This window comes from Gymnogyps californianus, chromosome 8 (genome assembly GCF_018139145.2).
Source record: "Gymnogyps californianus isolate 813 chromosome 8, ASM1813914v2, whole genome shotgun sequence".
Classification (NCBI taxonomy): Eukaryota; Metazoa; Chordata; class Aves; order Accipitriformes; family Cathartidae; genus Gymnogyps; species Gymnogyps californianus.
Window position 1 is genome coordinate 5,988,551 of NC_059478.1, and position 18,099 is coordinate 6,006,649.

The 18,099-nt window shown below is 40.7% G+C and overlaps 1 protein-coding gene across 1 annotated transcript in view; it reads left to right on the forward strand.

The window, feature by feature from the left end:
• Positions 1-8,929, forward strand: part of CEP350 (centrosomal protein 350) — a 64,636-nt gene extending 55,707 nt beyond the window's left edge. Inside the window, exons 30-34 of the mRNA XM_050901449.1 lie at positions 1,081-1,225; positions 4,515-4,675; positions 5,161-5,300; positions 6,087-6,169; positions 6,865-8,929. Coding sequence (XP_050757406.1) covers positions 1,081-1,225; positions 4,515-4,675; positions 5,161-5,300; positions 6,087-6,169; positions 6,865-8,867 — 2,532 coding nt within the window. The 3' untranslated portion in view covers positions 8,868-8,929. The remainder of the gene's footprint in view (positions 1-1,080; positions 1,226-4,514; positions 4,676-5,160; positions 5,301-6,086; positions 6,170-6,864) is intronic.
• Positions 8,930-18,099: the final 9,170 nt, after the last annotated feature.

Genomic DNA, 18,099 nt, shown 5'->3' on the forward strand with positions numbered 1-18,099 from the left:
TATGTTCTCTGAAGTCTTGAGGAGAAATTGCTTCAACACAGAGTTTAGATATTTTTAAACTTGTGGGTAGTCTTGCAAAATGTTTTGCGTATGTCACGTAGGTATGCAGTATTAAGTGGTGGAACACTGACCCAGTTTACCAGTGTAAATTAGCTGTAGGCTAGCTTGTTACCATTGTGTAAATTCTTTGAGGCCATGGAAACTATGCTCTGTTTTTCCACTTTGCTTTACTTGCAAGTAATGTATCCCAAAGTATAGCTATAGGATGAATAAGCAGAGCTGTAATGTCACGCGTAATCTTTTGGGTTTTAGATTATGTCTGCTTGGTAGCTAATTCTGCCTTATTGTTCTATTCCAACTGTTATTTCTGTTTGTTTGATAATTTTGATAAGTTTCGATCTGATAACTTTGCCCTGTGCTCAGTGAGACAGAAAATGCAGTGTCTGTGGGGTAGAAGAACTGCTCATCTAGACTTATTAAAAATACCTTCTTGGAAAGTTTACTGAGAAGATAGTGAGGTAAAATGTCTAATATGTGCTAGAGATTATATTCAAGGTGTATGAAAGGTTTGTGGTATAATGTTGCAGGAGTAAGAGCATTTTGGAAGAACATTTGCTCTTAGAATTTTTTGCCTGGCTACAGTGAAATAGTGCTCTGTTGTTTTACTGATTTAGAATGGCATCTTGCACCCCTTACATGAAGTGGTCCTTTTGGTTTCACCAGTATATTTACTAGGAGTTCCTATTGTTGTGGTTGTTACCAAATAAAATTACGTAAACTGTATTGAACACCTGTGAGTCAGAACCATGTCAGTTCACTTAAGTAGTAATAGAGTAGTCTAAGCAGGTTTACTGAAGTCTAAGCTCAAAGTAAGCAGTAAGTTATTGCTGCTCTTGGTATTTATGTTTTAGTGTCTAAGATTAAATTCTTCTTAAGATAGCTGGATAGGTACCACTGCTTATGAGATGTTCTCTAGTCATGCTGTTCTTTCCTTGTAACGAGTTCCTGATGACAATGATCTCCTACTTTCAAACTGAGATTTACAAGCAATTACTTATTTGTCCTTTTCTTCTCCTGTAGTCTCCTCCCAAAAGCAGCATATCTGTATCAAAGCAAGATTCCAGCAAAGGCAGCCATAGAACTGGAGGACAGCTACGTTCACCTGTGAAGTCTCATCAGATATCTCACAACTGGTCTGATGAATCTTTATCTATGACACAGTCAGGTAAGTGTAATATCTACTGGGGTTTAAATTGCTTTTTCAAAGCTTTTGCTTTTAACAAGTAAACTTGAAGTGCAGCCGTAGATGTGGGGAGGTAGACAGAAGTTCCTGGAAATTGCCAAGGTTTGGGGTTTTGTGGGAATATTTTCCCATGATGTAATTTCATCACTTCAGCGTAAGAAGGTCTTAATGTAAGAAGGTCTATATATTATCTCTTCTTTTAGAAAGCCATGCAGGTTGCTGCAAACAGGTATGAAGAACATGAGAGTCAATAGTTAAGGTGGTCCTAGAATTTAAAAATACCAAGGTTAGCTGTGCTTTTAACAGGCGACACTGCTCCATGCCTCATGTTGTAAGAAAGCAGAATATGGTTCAGCAGCGTACAAACATGATCGTCCTCCTTCTGAACACAACCTAGCTCCAGAAGCAGTGGAGCTCTGTTATCGTGGCAGTATGAGTGAGCCCATTGGACCTGCACTGGCATGTGCAGATTGAATGGATGCTTCAGGACATGTGTTTTTATCTTTGGAGGAGGATTTGAACTGTGTGCAGTAAAATAGGGCCTAAGATTGCATTTTGAGCTATAAAATACAACATCTGCTATATGTGGACTCTTTATCACAGGTCTTTTATCCAGTATCTGAGCTGGCTACCAGTAAATGCTGAGGGAGAGAATATTAGAAGTGGACTGGTACAGAGCGGTCCTTCTCCTGGTGTGCTCTCGCAGTCTGTTACTCACGTGGGTTCCAGGACTACCTGAGCCACCATTCAGTGGGTCACCATCATCAGCTCTGTTAAACTGTGAAGTCTGTTTTGAACCTTTCTGTGCTTTTAGTCTCTAAAATGAGTTGTATTCCACAGTGCAGTTGATATAGCATCATACAATACTTATTAGCAAATGAGATAGCGTTTTCCTGCTTGTGTTTTTTTAATTCCCTAAATGATCAGTAAGTCTTTAGTGGAAAAAGAATTAGGTGGTTCTATTGTATGTACTGGCTGTTGTTTATGATAGATGGATAACTTACTGGCGTGCGTACATATCCAGTCTTCGTGGTGCTTGATGTAGCAAGCTTAGTAATCTTTTATGTTGGTTTTTTTTGGTTAATATGTATGTAAGTGCAATAGAAACACAGTAATTTTGAGGCAGCTGTTCTCCTGCTGGATAGAGAAATGAATACGTAACACCTAGGTATTTGCACTGAGTAATTGTATTGGGATTCTCTCTGGAGAGCAGTTTGCAACACAGTGAAGCATTCAGCAACTTGATAAAGTTATTTTCAAGTTCTGACTGAGCAACCACATAAGGAAGCTGTTACGAAAAGTAGAGCAGGCAACAGTGATCATGAAAATAAACTTTTGTAGAATAAAGTATTTGCAATCTTTGATTTCAAATGCTGAAGAAAGGTATAAGAGGTGGGACGCCGATCAGGATGGTGCTCATTTCACAATAAATCACTCCATTGTAAAGAGACAAATCTTCCAGGCTGCTGAGTAGTAATGAGGTCATTGCTATGTCAGTCCGATGCGTGCGTAGACAAGATTGTCAAAGATGAAAGCGTGTGCAGATCTTTCCTTTATGAGTTGATCAAGAAAAGCTATAATTACATAGTGGTCACTTTGCTATTTGGGAGGAGTTGTTAATTACGGTGGCATCATAAAGTACTCCTGATTAGCAAGTGAGATTCCATTCTTTTTGTGCTGGTTTTTTTTTTTTTTTTTTTTAATTCTCTAAATGGTTAACAACGGTTGTTAATGGAAAAGAATACAGTAGTTTGATTGTATTTACTGGCTGTTGTTGATGATGAAATCCTTCCTTAGGGTGGTTTGTTGTCTTGAGAAATTAGATTGATTAGCAAAAAGTCCAGCTGTTCCTGCTAGCTGACCAAATAATACTGGTGAGTTACTTTCTAGGATGTTCAGTAAAGCAATTGGCATTTATAAGCATCCAAGCCTTTTGGTCCAGAAAACATTATAGGTAATACAGAGCATTAGAAAAGCAAACCAGCCAAGATCCTTCTCTTAGGAGCTGCAGCTGCTGCTGTAGAAGAGGAAAGGGGACATCAGCCGCAGGGAGGAGCTCCAGTAAGACTATGTCAGATAAATATTTTGAAGAGTTTTTGATACTTAATTGTGGTAGCACCAATCTGGGATAAGGATCTTGTTTTGTACTATGTTGGTATACATTTAAAACAAGAAACAAGTGGACATGATCAGGTGAGCGGAAAAGAATGAGACACTGAGGCAGTCTCTCTAAAGTCTGAGAGACTAAGAGATTGTTACAGCAGAAATAATGAAGGTAGCAGAGTTACTGGTAGAATGGGGTTATCATGCAGAGAATGGATCTAAGTATCTGGGGACAGCATCCCAAGGGAAAAGAGGTAGAACATCATCAGAAGGACTGGAAGACCAGGTTGCAGGGAGTTCTGAGGATAGAGAGGAATGGAGGAGATCTTATTAAAATTACTAAGGATCATGACTAAGAAAAAAATTGTTCAGGTGGAAAATAGCTACAGTCAGTAATGGCATCATAGGAGGATCTGTAAAATTGAACTTGGAGCAAAGATATGCCAAGTAGCTTTGTATAAGCTATTATTGAGTAGTCCACCACATGTCTAAACTCAACACTACCCCCGTTCACCCTGAATAAATCGTCATCCTGAGGCCTGGCAACAGTGAAAATCTCTGCGTTGTTCAGATTGACTTTCCTTCCAACTGTTGACCGGTCACCTCTCCATTTCATAGATGTATGTAGTCTAGGTGGCAGAAAATCTAAATGGGCCAGAAACCTAAACTTTTTTTTTTTTAAGTCCACTGTTCCGATGAAATTCTTACCAAGGAAGTGTACCCTGTAGCTTCAAACTGTATATTGTGATTGTAAACAAATATTTCAGCTATATTTTTGGAATGCATCTTTTGAGTTGTCATATTTTTAAATATGTCACCAAAAAATTAATTTCTGCAACAGCTGACATGATAAGCAGTTAATGAGGTAGCAGTATTAAACATGGGTGGTTGATGTGAACAAGTTTGGTAACAAATTACTGTATGTGTCAGAGCCTTTCTTTTTGAGATTAAATAAGATGCAACACTTTTTCCTATGTTACCTAGTAGTGTTGTGAATCTGAGATCCGTCTTTAAGAGTCATATTATGTTAAGATTAACGTGTTGACATTAAACTCTTTGATATTTTGCTTGGACCGTATTTTGTATTTACTAAATGACTGTTTATTCCTTTGCGTAGAACTGTTTTATGAGGTGCAAGCTTCCAAAGACTAAAACTAAACTTTTTCAGAAACCACATCTGATCAAAGTGACATTGAAGGACGGATCAGGGCCCTGAAGGATGAACTACGGAAAAGGAAGTCTGTGGTTTACCAGCTGAAAAAAGAACAGAAAAAGAGACAAAAGGAGAGACTGAAGGCCCAGGAAGCCAGTTTGATCAAACAACTGGAGGTTAGGAACAGTAGGAAGAAGGGCAAAGTAAAAGATTGTTAGCCTTGGATAAATTGTTCTAGTATGGATGTTGTTGGCAGAATATTGTATCAACAGCTGTGAAAGACACATTACTGTGATAGAAGTGTGACTGGGTTCTGGCTATTGAACTGTTTTCAATAATGAACCAGAGCCGTGAGGCAAAAATGCCATTCCCTTTTAAAATGTGTGTCTTTAATCTAGGGTTACTAGAAGCATGCAGGGGACTTATGTATGTTTATGCATATTAGTATCCTAGCTTGGATTAAAGAGTGATGCTCATGTCATTTGTTTTTAAAAGTAAAGTATTAAAATTTCTAGGATTCACAACTGTAGAGCTTTAGGAAGTTAAATAGATTGCTTTACAGAGAAACCGAGTGTATCCTTTATTCGTTTAATAGGTTTTGATTGCTGAATTGTGGTTATAGTTTAGTAAACTAACAGCCGTAACTGTTTTCCATGTGCAGTCGTATGATGAGTTTATCAAGAAGACTGAAGCAGAGCTGAGCCAAGACCTGGAGGCGTCGCCAACAGCCAAACCTCAGATTAAAACTCCATCCTCAGCTGCTGCTGAAAAACCTAAGATCAAGGCACCACCGCTCCATAGGTAACTGGGATTTCTTCTTCTTTTTGAGATTATTCTGAAACTGTGGTGAATGCTGTTTTAGCTGAAACTATGAGTGCAAGGAAAGCTGGTAACTGCTCTTCCTTAAAGCACTGGACAGTGGCAGTATCCTGTTGACCTATTTGCTGGTCTCATCAGACCCAAAACAGATAAGATATACTGTCCTTGTAATCATATGCATCTCACTTTTGTCTTGCCCAGCCTATCAGGTTCTATTTTCAAGTTCTTTCTGAACAATAATTTTCAATTGTGCAAGAATTGTGCCAAATGGTTGTATGGATTACAGACCTGAAGGAATTTTTTCCCATTTTGGTCGCTCATTATGCCTGCTGCACTCTGTGAGGCGAACCATTCATCTTTGCAACTTAGATCTGGTGTAGATCTTAGGTTTTAAAAGGTAGAGACTTCAACTGATTTCTGCACTTCCTACTGTATTTTAAAGTGTTTCATTTTCTCCAGCAGATGGTGCAATTTTAGTGCATTCAAGTAAAAAAAAAAAAAGTTGTTTTCTTTTTCTCGGTTTTTTGGCTGCAAAAAAGGCTAAAGTTCGATTAGTCTTTTAAAAAATGACTTTCCAGGACTCGCCAAACTCTCCTCTCTGTCCCCATTCCTGTTTTCTAAGGTCACAGTATGTTGACAAAGCAAACTGTTTATGTTATCATTGGTGTGGTATTATAATTATAGAGGCTTGTATTTCCATTTTTATCTATTAAAAAACCCCAAAACAATACACTCTGGTGTAACCATGATTCATGCAATTTGATTTAGGCCTGAGACAGCTAAAAACTGGAAATCACTGGCTGAATCAGAGCGATCCAGAGCATCTTTGGAATCCATTTCAGAGCATGCAGGTATGTAACTGGAAGAATCTGTACTACAGATGAAGATCTTGAGGACTGACTGTTTTAAACTTCTTTAATTTTTTCCTTCTTGATTCAAGAAGAGGTTTTAAGAGAGCATGCAGATTTCATAAAGCCATAATGATCAAGCTATATTTTTTACTATTTTTATTTAGTAGGCTTCTGCTTTTGCTGTTTCCTGTATATTCAGTATTCAGTTTTATTCTTGCTGAGGTTTGTGTGAAACCCTAATTACGTGACAACCTTTTTGCTTTCTTTTGCTTTCTGTTCCTTTATCACTTGAGGAAAGTAAGGAAACCAAAAATAATGAAGAATTTAGGAATAGGGTTTTTTTTGAGATACTTTTCAACGTTTTGCTGTTGATCCTTACCTACTGTTCTAATCTTGGTTGTATTTGCGGCTTGCAAACAAATAACTGAGCCCTCACCTTGGGCTCAGTATTGTATGGCATTATGAAATATTGGTACAGGGAACAGAATTGGAAAGAAAGCATTAGAACCCTGGAACTGAAAGAATGTTGCTCGTGTTCATAGGACAGCTAGAAATACATGTTTCCAAGGCACCAGTTTGTATCTTCTTTTAGCATAGAAACTTTGATGTTAATTTTGTCGCCTATGGCTGCAGTTTTCAATAAAACAATGCAGGCTATATGATCTGCTGTAATTCACTTTTTATTTTCCTTCAAGATGCTGTGTCATCAAGAACTGAGAGATCTGTGTCTGTGCACCCCAAGAAGGTGGCTGTGACAGATATTCATGCAGAAGAACCTTCTGGAACATCTTCCTCTGTTTTAATATCACCAAGGAGTTCCAGAGCAGGATCTGGTGATTCCTTAGATAATGTACCCTCATCATCTCTTCTCAAAGACGTGAAAGACATCAGCAGGATATCCCATGGGTCAATGAACAACGTGGTAAAAGCATCCAGTGATGAGGCTGCCTTCAGTCATAAATCTGAGATACAGGAAGACCTGGAATACATAAAGTCTGAGGAATATGAGATTGAAGGTTCTCATGTTAAGCCTTTGGAGAGTTCTGATGTCTTGTTGACGTTAGATAAAGAACAGGAGAGCTCACTGGACTTCCTTCCAAAGAAAGTCCTCCGTTCTGAAAACAAACACTCTCAGAAGGAACTCTTTGATTTGGCTGCGGAAAGTCTTCATGGTAGAGAAGAAATCTTAGAACAGAGACTGGCAGATAAAGATGCTGTAACTGGCCCAAGTGTAGAAGAGTCTTCTCGCAAACTGAGCAAATCAGCAGAGGAAAAAGGTTATCTGCTTTCAGAACAACTCTTTAGTCAAAAGGAGCCATCATACCTTGAAGACTTTGAAGGATCCTCTTCCAGAAAACAAGCATCAGTTGAAGAAACACTTCCTGGGGAACGTTACAAAGATGACTTTGAAGCATCTCTTCTCTCGCCTAACGGGGATGCTCAGTCACTGACAGAGCGGTCACAGCACACACAGACCAGCAGAAGCAGATCCACCAGCCTTGGCAGCGATGGCGATATCAGTGAATACCTCAGCGACAGGTCTCTCTCTCTCTCTGGCAGCATGCATTCAGAGAGTTTATTAGAACTTAAGTCCCCAACAGAACTTATAAAAAATACTGAACGCAGAGATGTAGAGCAAGAACAGGCCCCTACCGAATCACCGCTGTGGGCCTCTGTTCCGATCACAGAAGAAACAGATAGTTTGCCAAATTTCAACATTGGTGATAGAGTACTTGTGAGTAAAGTCCAACCTGGAACATTGCGATTCAAAGGTCTGACTAAGTTTGCCAAAGGGTTTTGGGCTGGCGTGGAGTTGGATAAACCTGAAGGGAACAATAATGGAACTTATGATGGTATTAAATATTTTGACTGCAAAGAAAAGCATGGTATTTTTGCTCCTCCTCAAAAAATCTCTCACATTACAGAAAGTATTGGTAGCCATTTAGACGCAAATGATGAAAAGGATGAAGACTCATTCTTCGATGATAGACTGGAGAAGCAACACAAAACTGAGCAGAAAGACAGAGGAAGTTCCAAACCTGGCAAAGAGGATGAAAGCCAGAGCAGAGATACAACAGAGGACTATTCCCAGGATAAAGCTCCTGCAGACACAGCTGTTTCAGAAGCCTTAGCTGAGGAAAGGGTTGATGAGGAGTCATCTTCTAAAGCAAACAGCATAAAGGAGATTTCTGTAGCTACTGAATCACTTGCCCAAGAACAGTCAGTGGTGGATTATCTGAAGCACGCTGTAAAAGAGGAGGCCAGCCTTGCTCCTCTCATTCCTGGTGTTGTGGATGAGACGTCTGCTGTTCAGTTGGATGACATCTCAGATTTCCTTTCTGAAAAACTGGAGAGGCAGAAGACACTGGGAGAGGAATGTGCTGAAAAGTTAGATGATCTCTCTCCTGGAGTTGTTGAGAAGCCTGCAACTCCACTTCTGGATTTGCTGACAAAAGAAAAGAACCAGTTGGAAGCCCAGCTTAGAGAGGAAGAAAAGTCAAAAGACCAACTGGAGAAGGTCAGTTTGCTGACAGACAGTCTACTTAGAGATTTTGTGAAAGACACGGTCAATCAGTTACAGCAAATAAAGAAGGTCAGGAATGAGAAAATCCAGCTCAGCAACCAGGAGCTCTGTGAAGTGAAGGAGGAATCCAGTACTCCATCCCAGCAGGTAGAAAAGCAGATTCCGATGGACTGAATAACTTTTTTCTAAGTTCTGATTTGGAAGATGAAAGAGAAGAACTTTCCTCTCCAGACATGTGTCCCAGACCAGTAAGTAACAGACATCTTGGACTGATTTTAAGAGTCGATTGTTCCTTTGACTGATGATGATTGAATCTGAGGAATGGAGTGTGGCGCCAGTTTGTGTTCTCCCAAGTTCTGTTTGGTGATGTGGAGATTGCCTGTATGTCTGTGTCTTACATGTGTGTTCTTGTGTATCCCAGTTCACGGCTCGTTTTGGTAGCCCTGCAGGCTGAAGGACACATTTTGGCACATGAGAGTGAAAAATACTTCATTTAGGTTGCGTTCTGCTTACATGTTCAGTTTGTATTTAATCCTTACCTTCAGTTTTTATTCTAAAAATGGCAAAATACAATAGACTGTCAACTTACCTCTGTCTGTTCTTGATATGAAATAATCATCCTGAGACATAATTAGTTGCTGTGGAGGTCATTAAGGTGTCAGACTGCTCTATCCACTGAACTAACATAGTATGAGTGGTGGAAGTTCAAGTTTCCTCAGGACAACCATTAATGATACAGATACAGGACTTGGCCTTTCTGTTTGAAGATTCCAGTAAACCAGTCTGCTTTGCCATTGATCTCAATATATTATCATCACAGAAAGCTTCAGCCCATTTCACCAGTGTGAGCACCACTCAGTCACTAGAACAGCCATCACCTGCTAAAAGCTTTTAGGCTGTTGATTTAGATCTGAGACTGCTGGTAAGTGAAGTGAAAAGTTGTATGTCACATTACCAGTTTTTAAACCACTCAGCCTTTCATAAACAGTTAAACATTAGGACAGACAGTGGGCAGGATGCACAGTCTTTTAAGCTCTGTAGGAACCCTCTGAAAGCATTCATCAGGAGTGGTAGAAACCCCAGGTATTTGAATCAAAACATTTCTAATTTTACTGTGGGCTATTTATTATTTTTCTGAGTATTTGTGCGTATATTGCCAGTTACTTCAGTAGAGCATTTAAAAATGTAAGCTGAGTTGGACAACAGTGTGACACCGCTTTTATATTTACTCTGTGGCTCTTAATTCACAGGAGAGTCCAGTGTTTGGTGCCAGTGGTCAGGAAGAGCTTGCCAAGAGACTGGCAGAGCTGGAGCTCAATCGGGAGTTCCTGAGTGTGCTGGGAGATGATCAAGACTGGTTTGATGAGGACTATGGCCTGAGTTCCCGTAAGGTCCAGCAGAAGCAAGCTGAGGAACCAGCAGTGCTGCCCAAGGTAGAACCACAGAAAGTGCCAACAAAGCCGTGTGAGGAGCCTTTGGCGGTCCCTCACACTGCGGTGGAGGTGGAAGGTATGGTGCATGCAGCAGCCGAGGAACTCTGGAAACTGAAAGAGCTGGGTCATGATCTTCAAAGTTTCAGCCTTCATACAGATCTTAGTAGTACCCTCAAAGAGCAGGACACGGACACGATAAACAAGCAGGTTTATAAAAAGGTACAGTCTTCAGGCATTTTGTTCTTGCCCTTTGAATGTTTACCATGAACAATAGAAGCCTTAACTTTTACTTCTTTCTTCGTTAAGGTGGTATTTGATTTAACAAGAGAGATCTTTGGGGAAATCTTTGCTGAGGATCCTAATCTAAATCAGCCTATTTGGATGAAACCCTGTAGGATCGCATCTGCTTACTTTCGCCGAGTGAAAGATCCAAATGATCTGGATGAAATCAAGGTAGGAAGAAATCTTTGTCATGCAGGGAAAGTGAGATGAAAAATATTGTACTGGCACTTGCCTGAGTGTTAAAAGATCATAACAGATGTATTCAGCAAGAGATGAGAAGAGAAATGAGATTACAAACCTGAAAGGGATTTTATCAAGTTGAGTCCTTTTTTACTCAACAGATTTGCCTCCCTGTCCTTTTTGCCAGTACTGGTTGCTTTTAAACCTTAGTCCCCTGTGCAGAACTGCCAGGATGACCTTGATCTTATAAAATTGGTATGTTGACAGACTGCTGCTTTAGCAGATTTCAGTGGAACTCTGTATGGGTATATTGGCATGGATCCAGTGGTAAGGTTGGGCCAAATGGGATGAGCTGGATTTCTTCCTCGGACACACCTGTGCCAGCCTCACTGAGGACAGCAGGAGTTGCTCAGAGGAACCCAAAATTTGACTGGTGAGGGCATTGTTGTATTTGGCAAGCCAGAAGAGGTCTGTTATTGGTGGTAGTGCTCAAGAAGGGGCAAAACCCCAAAAAGCTAGAGCCTGACTGGACCTGGCTTAAACTTGCAGGGCTGGACATTTGGAAAAAAACTGTCTCCCTGAAAGCACTCAACAAAGAACCTTCCATACAGCTCATCAGGACACAAACGAAGACTTCCACCTGTACTGTTTCTTCTGAAACTGGGGGAGGGTTGACTGTATTTCGATTAACCTGCTGAAGATACAGCACGTTAACTGTCTAGAAAAGACAGAAATAGTATCTAGACCACTCTGTTAGTTGAGAAGACTTTCAAAAGCGTGTGGCAGGGGAGAGCAGGGGCACAGGACAAGGACACCAAACTTCCACCCTGCTTTTCTTTAATATTCTCCCATAAAATGAATTGTCATAATCTCCTGTTTGCTGTACTGTTTAATTGAAAGTTTCTGTTCTCAAGATTGCTACAGCCGTGGGTGTCGACTTTTTTTTTTTTTCCCCACTTCTGGATTTAATAATGGTTCTGCCTGTTTAACGTTGCCTCAAAGACTTTCATTGTAACTTTCATGCAGACACCGTATGTCTCTTAGCTAAACAGAAAGCTGTTATGCATTCTATAATGTGACTTTTTAGGATAGGTATTTTGTGCCTACATTTCATTTCTTAGCTCAAACGTGATGTCACTTTTACTGTTCTGTAGAGCTTCATTGCAGCTGAAGTACTGAAGTTGTTCAGCCTGAGGAAGGAGCCTAATCACAAAACAGACTGGCAGAAGATGATGAAATTTGGGCGGAAGAAACGAGACCGAGTGGATCATATACTGGTCAGTGGATGAAAATAAGCAATCATATGTCAGATACTGTCCACCAGACTGAAGTGTGACATATGATTGTATTTTTCAGTATTCGATCATGCTATTTAAAGAATACAAAGTGTGCATGAGGTCTTGATAGAAGGTGTTTAATTTTAGAGAGCACCCTATTGACAAAAACAGAAGTCCAGTGCCAGTGAAGTAAGGTGACTTGAGTGAATTCTCTGTTCATGCCTACTGATTTGACTGGAGTATAAATTTGCCCACTCCCAAAAGTTTAAAGCATGAATTTACAGAAGGAAACACTGAAATACTTGACTGAGAGGAGAGGAAAGTTTTTCTTTGGAAGGGAATATGTTTTTCTTCTTACTTTAATTTAAAAGGTTTTTATTTTGAAGTAATACTGTTTAATTGGAGACAGTGATACTGAGAACTTAATAGACCAGATTGTTAACCCAATTCAACTGAAAGGTTGCAAAAGTCGTCGGATTAGAACAGCAAAGACTTCGAAGAGATGGTATGGGACGTGATCGTCCCTAGTACAAGGTAACCAGTCTGACAGATGGTGCCCACAGCTAAGCGTTTCCTCTAGTACTTGGCATGAACTAGTGAATGCAGCTGCCACTGGGGCAGAGACAGTTCGGTGTTAAAACTGCGTAAGAGAGAGCCTGTCTGGCTGTGTACTAGTTTTTGAAAGTTACTTGTTGGCTTGTATTGCAGGATGATTAACATCTTTATTGGCTATAATGATAGTGAAGGTTCTGCTTGGGAATGTGAGTTGTCATTAACACTGTGCTTCACTTAATTATACCTGAAATTGATTCCACACACGCGCACATATAAGTAACTTCGAGTCATGGGTCGTGTGGTCTTTTAATTGCCCATCAGTGGAAGGTTTCCAACACAGGCTTTTTCCCAGGGGTTTAATTGTGTGTAAATAGAATATCTATGTATAGGACCTGCATATCCTAGTACGCTTGATTCTGGGATATGGAGGCTGTTAAAGCATGCACAAAAAAGTCGTATGTTTAGATCCCTGAGAGAACTAATAGTACAACTATTATGCTTGTGTACCAATTTCCTAATTTCTTTGAACCATACCTGGAAAGAAAGATTCCTGACTGGAAAAAATTGTTCTAGTTGAAGGCATTCACAGTGCTTTAAGTAGAATAAGTTTGAAGTTCAGATGATCTGGTCTGTGATTTACATGCAGACCCAGACATCAAAGATTAATTGAACTCTGACAAGTTTGGCTTAATAAATAATGTGTTTAATTTTATTTTGTTCTCACAAGAATATGGTAATAAAATTTTAGCTGAAGACTGGGAATAAGTCTGTGAAGGTTGCAGCATACTATGCTTTAGGAATAAGGCAGTCTCAGTGGCTTTGCTAACAAATTTATACTGTAATGTGAGACACTATCAGAGAAACTGCTAACTGAAAACCTAAGGAGATAGTCTTCAATTTCTCTTGCCTTGTTTTCTTAAAATCTCTGTAAATCATGAAGTATCTGAATAGCTTTCTCTGTCTCATAGTCAGCCTCCAACTTGTGCTTAAGGTCATGAGTCCTATGGTAACGCAAATCCAGGGTCATAAGTGGATATACAGGTCTGTGCAAGATCTGCTGCCTGTCTGCTGGTAACTCACGGTGTAGCCCTAAACTGAGAGGTCAGTTTTGGAGTTTTCCAAATTTTGTTTAAAGTATATTCAAGTATTACAAAACAGCAATTTCCTCAAAGAGAAATCAAGACTTTCTTGGTAGGTTTAGGTGCTGTAGAAGCTTCTTTAGAAATCACAATTGAAAATGCTTTGTTCGAGTTTTTGTGAAGATTTAGCCAATATACACCTCTTGCAATGTGCAGGGGATGTCATGTGAGTACGCAGATGAGCTGATTGATTCTCCACATTCTTTTCCTGCTTATAAAGACAAAGACTGTTAAAATAAAACATGATCTTTTTAAAGCAGAGGTATACATTCTTAGGCTTCTGTTGTTTGCATTTAAACATTGAGCACAGGTCCTTCCTGGTTTCTTCATTTCCTATTCAAGTAAAACTAACCTTCTTTCTATTGAGACAACTATGTATTTTTAGTGACTTCGATGAGAGGATTGAACACATCTGACCCAGGAGCTAAGTATGACTAGGGTAGGGGTGTTGATACAGAGGAGGGGGAGTCTGTTGTATGCATCCTCCAGCATATTAGTAATGACTGTCAAATAGTGACATCGTCTGCCTGGAAGGTCGAGTGGCTCTAAAACCAGGAGCCATGGCTATTTGCTGAATTTCCTTTTGTTGCTTCTGAAGATATAGAGCAAGTGCCAGGCTATTCTGCCCAGCTTAATCTCTCCCTGATTATCCCCGGATGTGTCTTTCTGGGTTTATCATACTAAACCCAGTTCCCAGTGGTTCTTGTCTCCACCAAAGGTTCAGCCTTGTGGGGAAGGGGCATGGCAGTAGAAGCAGCCTGCGCTGCGGTGGTGCTCTCTGTGATGCTGGGTCCTGTGGGTGACTGTAGTCAGCCATCATACCCACTGCAAATTAAGGGGAGAACAGGATGGATTAGTCCTTCACCTTCTTGCTCTGCATTGATCTTTGCTACTTCCACCAGTCACTGCGTCTTTAGTTGCATTTTCACTCTCGTCTGCTCTTTTCCAGCATTGACACCAACATAGCCATGTTTTTCTGTCAGTGACAAAAACCCCACCTTCCTCTTCTCCTTTTTTTGCAGCACTTTTAACTTTTGATCAGGCATCTCTGTCCTGAGAAAGGATTTGTAGTGGGGTTTCTTATGAGAGTTCTCTGGTCTGCTGGATAGTTGCTCCCGTTGTTAACAATTACAGCAAGTCTTGGCTTTCAGTAAACAAGTACAGGAGGTTCACATTGATGAAAAGCTACTTTGTTTAAAATCAAGTTAAAGGAATGTTTAGGTGTTTGCTTTCTTCTTCTGTCGCTGCGTGTTGCCACCTTTATAACGCGTATGCTGTCTGTGCTTTGTGGGAGATTCTCAAATGTACACGTAGGCTGAGGTGCTGCATTTTGGTACATCAGGGCTGCCTGCACCTTTCAAAACCTCTTTTTAAACTACAGCAAGAACCCTCATATCTCCTTATTTAAGTTCAGGTGCTAACAATAGACTGTTTCCACTCCTTTTTATTTTCCACTTGGGTCTTCAGCCAAAACTCCCTGTGCTGATCTGTTTGCATGGGGCTAGAACAAACTCTGCCATTGCTTTCCCTCCCACCCCCCCCTTCCCTTTTATCCAGAGCTTGAGAAAACAAAGCTCACATGATACTGCCAAACCTATGCATTTAGTTTTCAGCACTCTGTTGGCAGGCTTCTCAGGTGCGAAAAGTGCTTCATCTTCTGACCTGTTGACTTAACGGCTAGAATGTTTCTCTCCGTGCAGAAACTCTGCAACAAAGCAAAGCTGTTCCTATCAAGCTGGCTTAATCGGAAAGCCCGCTTCTGCGGCACCCGAGATCTAAACCCAAGGGGAGTGCAACAGTAAGAAGAGAATCAAAGCCTGCTTATATGCACAGTTGTGCAACTTAAGATTTCCAGGCACTCTGAGAGTGAAGGGCTGTGAGAATGCACCTGCCTGCCTTCCTCCTACTGGCATTCTCCAAGGCAGTAGTTTATTTCTGGACTTTTGTACTTTTCAGTCTCCAAATGATCTAGTTACTCCTTAAATGTAGTTTATTTTGCAGATATTCCTGGTTTTGAATGGGAACCTCCAGAAATTGAAACTTACTAACTTACTCTCTAAAGTTTCCTTCAGATTATATTAAGTGTTGTTTTCAGGTACTGTGACATTTATTAGATGGTCAGCAGGATCACCCTACCTTGTTATCTCCTGATTTTTCTTTTGTGTGCATGCCCCCTTCTTTCTTTCTGTGTTTAAAAAAAAAAAAAAGCATGCATACAAAAACAAGCACCCAGAAAAAAACCATACTACACAGCCTTCTGCAATGTGTCACTATTTCTCTTTTCCTGTAGGATGGAATTCAGTTTCATTAAAACTGTTGTTCTCCTGACATTGCCCAAATGCAGTTTCTTTCTGGTATAGAGAATTTACTTCCTGGTATCAAATATGTGAAGTTTTACTTTTGTCTTGAGAATGTGCAAGAACTTAAATGCTGTGCATGTACTGAAGGCAATGCAAAGCCCATTTCCATGAAGGCCACGATAGTCGCCAAATATAAGCAAACTGTCTCCATTGCTTAGAAGCAGTTTGTGGTAATACAACAAATCGATCAAACCTTTCCCAGGCAAAGGAGCCGCAACTGCCTTGGCTCAGACGTCTCTGACTAGGGCTGCAAAGCAGCATGGCAGTTTCCGCACGTGTTCTGAATACACTATAAACAAGACTTGCCTGCAGCTGCAAATTGCACATTCTCTTAGTTTTCCAAAAGTATGCTCGAGGAAGTCCTCCTAATGCCAAAGGAAATTGTGCACTGTGCCTCTGAGAAAGAGGGGAATGATAGAGGCAAGAAAAAATTAATCACTGATACTGTTTTTCTTTCTTCATCTTTCCACTGCTATATAACGTCCAGCATTTCTCTGCCTGGATCAAGTTGCCTTCTCCTCTCCTGTTTACTTGCTTTTCTTTATCCTATGTATCTCTCTTTCCTCCTGGAGCACACTAAAGGAACTGTCCCATCATGTTGTTGCAGGTGAGACAGAATAAACAGGATCTGGATATTGGGGTTTGTTTAAGGGCCAGTGAGATCAGAGCTTTTAACCTGCTTTATTATTTTACTCACTTGCTTCCCCCCACCTGCAGTGTTACATTCACTAGGTCTCAACTTTGCTTCCCAGCAGGGAGGTCGCTGCTGGCCTGGGAGGGTCGGGTAGAAAATCTCATCAGTTGGTATCGTGCACTTGCTCCTGGTTACTAGTCTTGGATGTCATCGGTCAAGGTCCCTGCACGTCCCCTGGCATTTGTCTCCACCCACCTCCTTCATCTCCAGGATCTTCCGTCCAGCCAGGTTCTTCACCTTCTCCCTTTGGGACCCCTGTTTTCTTTCCCGGACCACTTCTGCTTTTTGGGAACCCTTCTTTTTGGCACCACTTCTTCTTTTCGTGACCCCTGTCTCTTGCTTTTCCTCATCTAAATAGTCTGTGATGCAGACACACAACACATGATCAGCCTCCACACTGGTGCTTCTATCTTATGCCTCTGTATTGATGGGAGAACTTGGGACATGCTGCAATTGTTTAGTCCAGGGTTTATCAAAATTTACGAGGACATACCGGTTGCAGGCAGCAAGCTTCTGCCTGAGTTCAGAAGAGAGAGTTCAGCAGTCTGTTTCAGACATTCACCCCCACACAAACTTACACCCAATTATCTGCCTCTTGTTAGCATTCAATTTAAATTATTTTTCACCTACAACATGCGTTCAAAGTTTGATTGCCAATATTGTTGCATCTTCCTTATTAGTAAGAAGCATAATGAAACCATTAACACCTCATCTTCGACAGCCGTATGGAAAACGAGGGCTGTGCTGAAGAGGAGTGCTTGCTGTGGTAGCGCAGAGATTTGTAAGCATGTAGCGTGACTCTTCCAAAGCTGTTTGCAGGATGAGATCCCTGCCCCTCTCCCCAGGCTCTCTTAAGAGAGGGAGAAAGGAGCTGTCAGACTGAAACCCCGTGTATAACTGAAGCCTTCTGAATGGCTACAAACCCTGAAGCAGTGCCGGTTCCCTGGGGTTCCCATAGCAGCTTGTTCTTGGGCTTCACGCTGTGTTTGGGTTATTGAATCATCATTACGCTACAGCAGCTGTCACCTTCAAAACAGACATGTTTCTGGGTGGTTTAGCTTCAGGCGAAAGAGGGAGAGAGGGTGTTGGGGCTGTAGCTATTGTACTCTCTTTAGGTAACGACACTATTACATATTGATACTGGATTAGTGGATTTTCAGGATGTTTTAACCTTGTTTTGGCGGTGTCTGGGCATCTGGCCCACTTGTCTATGTGGACAGTGTAAATGTATTTTGAGTTCAGAGTGTAGGATTTACGGTCAGAGGAGCTTTCTGCTGAAGCTGAGCAGAGAAAGAGCTTTCAGCAGGTTTTCTTTGTTTTAAATATGAGTGATGTTTGCACCCACTCTTTCTTTTCTCAAAAGTTTGAGCTTTGTTAGGATGTATCTGTAATACTGAAATGGTCACTAAGACAAATTTTTAATAAGTTTAATTGGAGATGTCCAGTTTGGAGAGACTCTTGATAAGACTTGATTTGCTGAATGAAA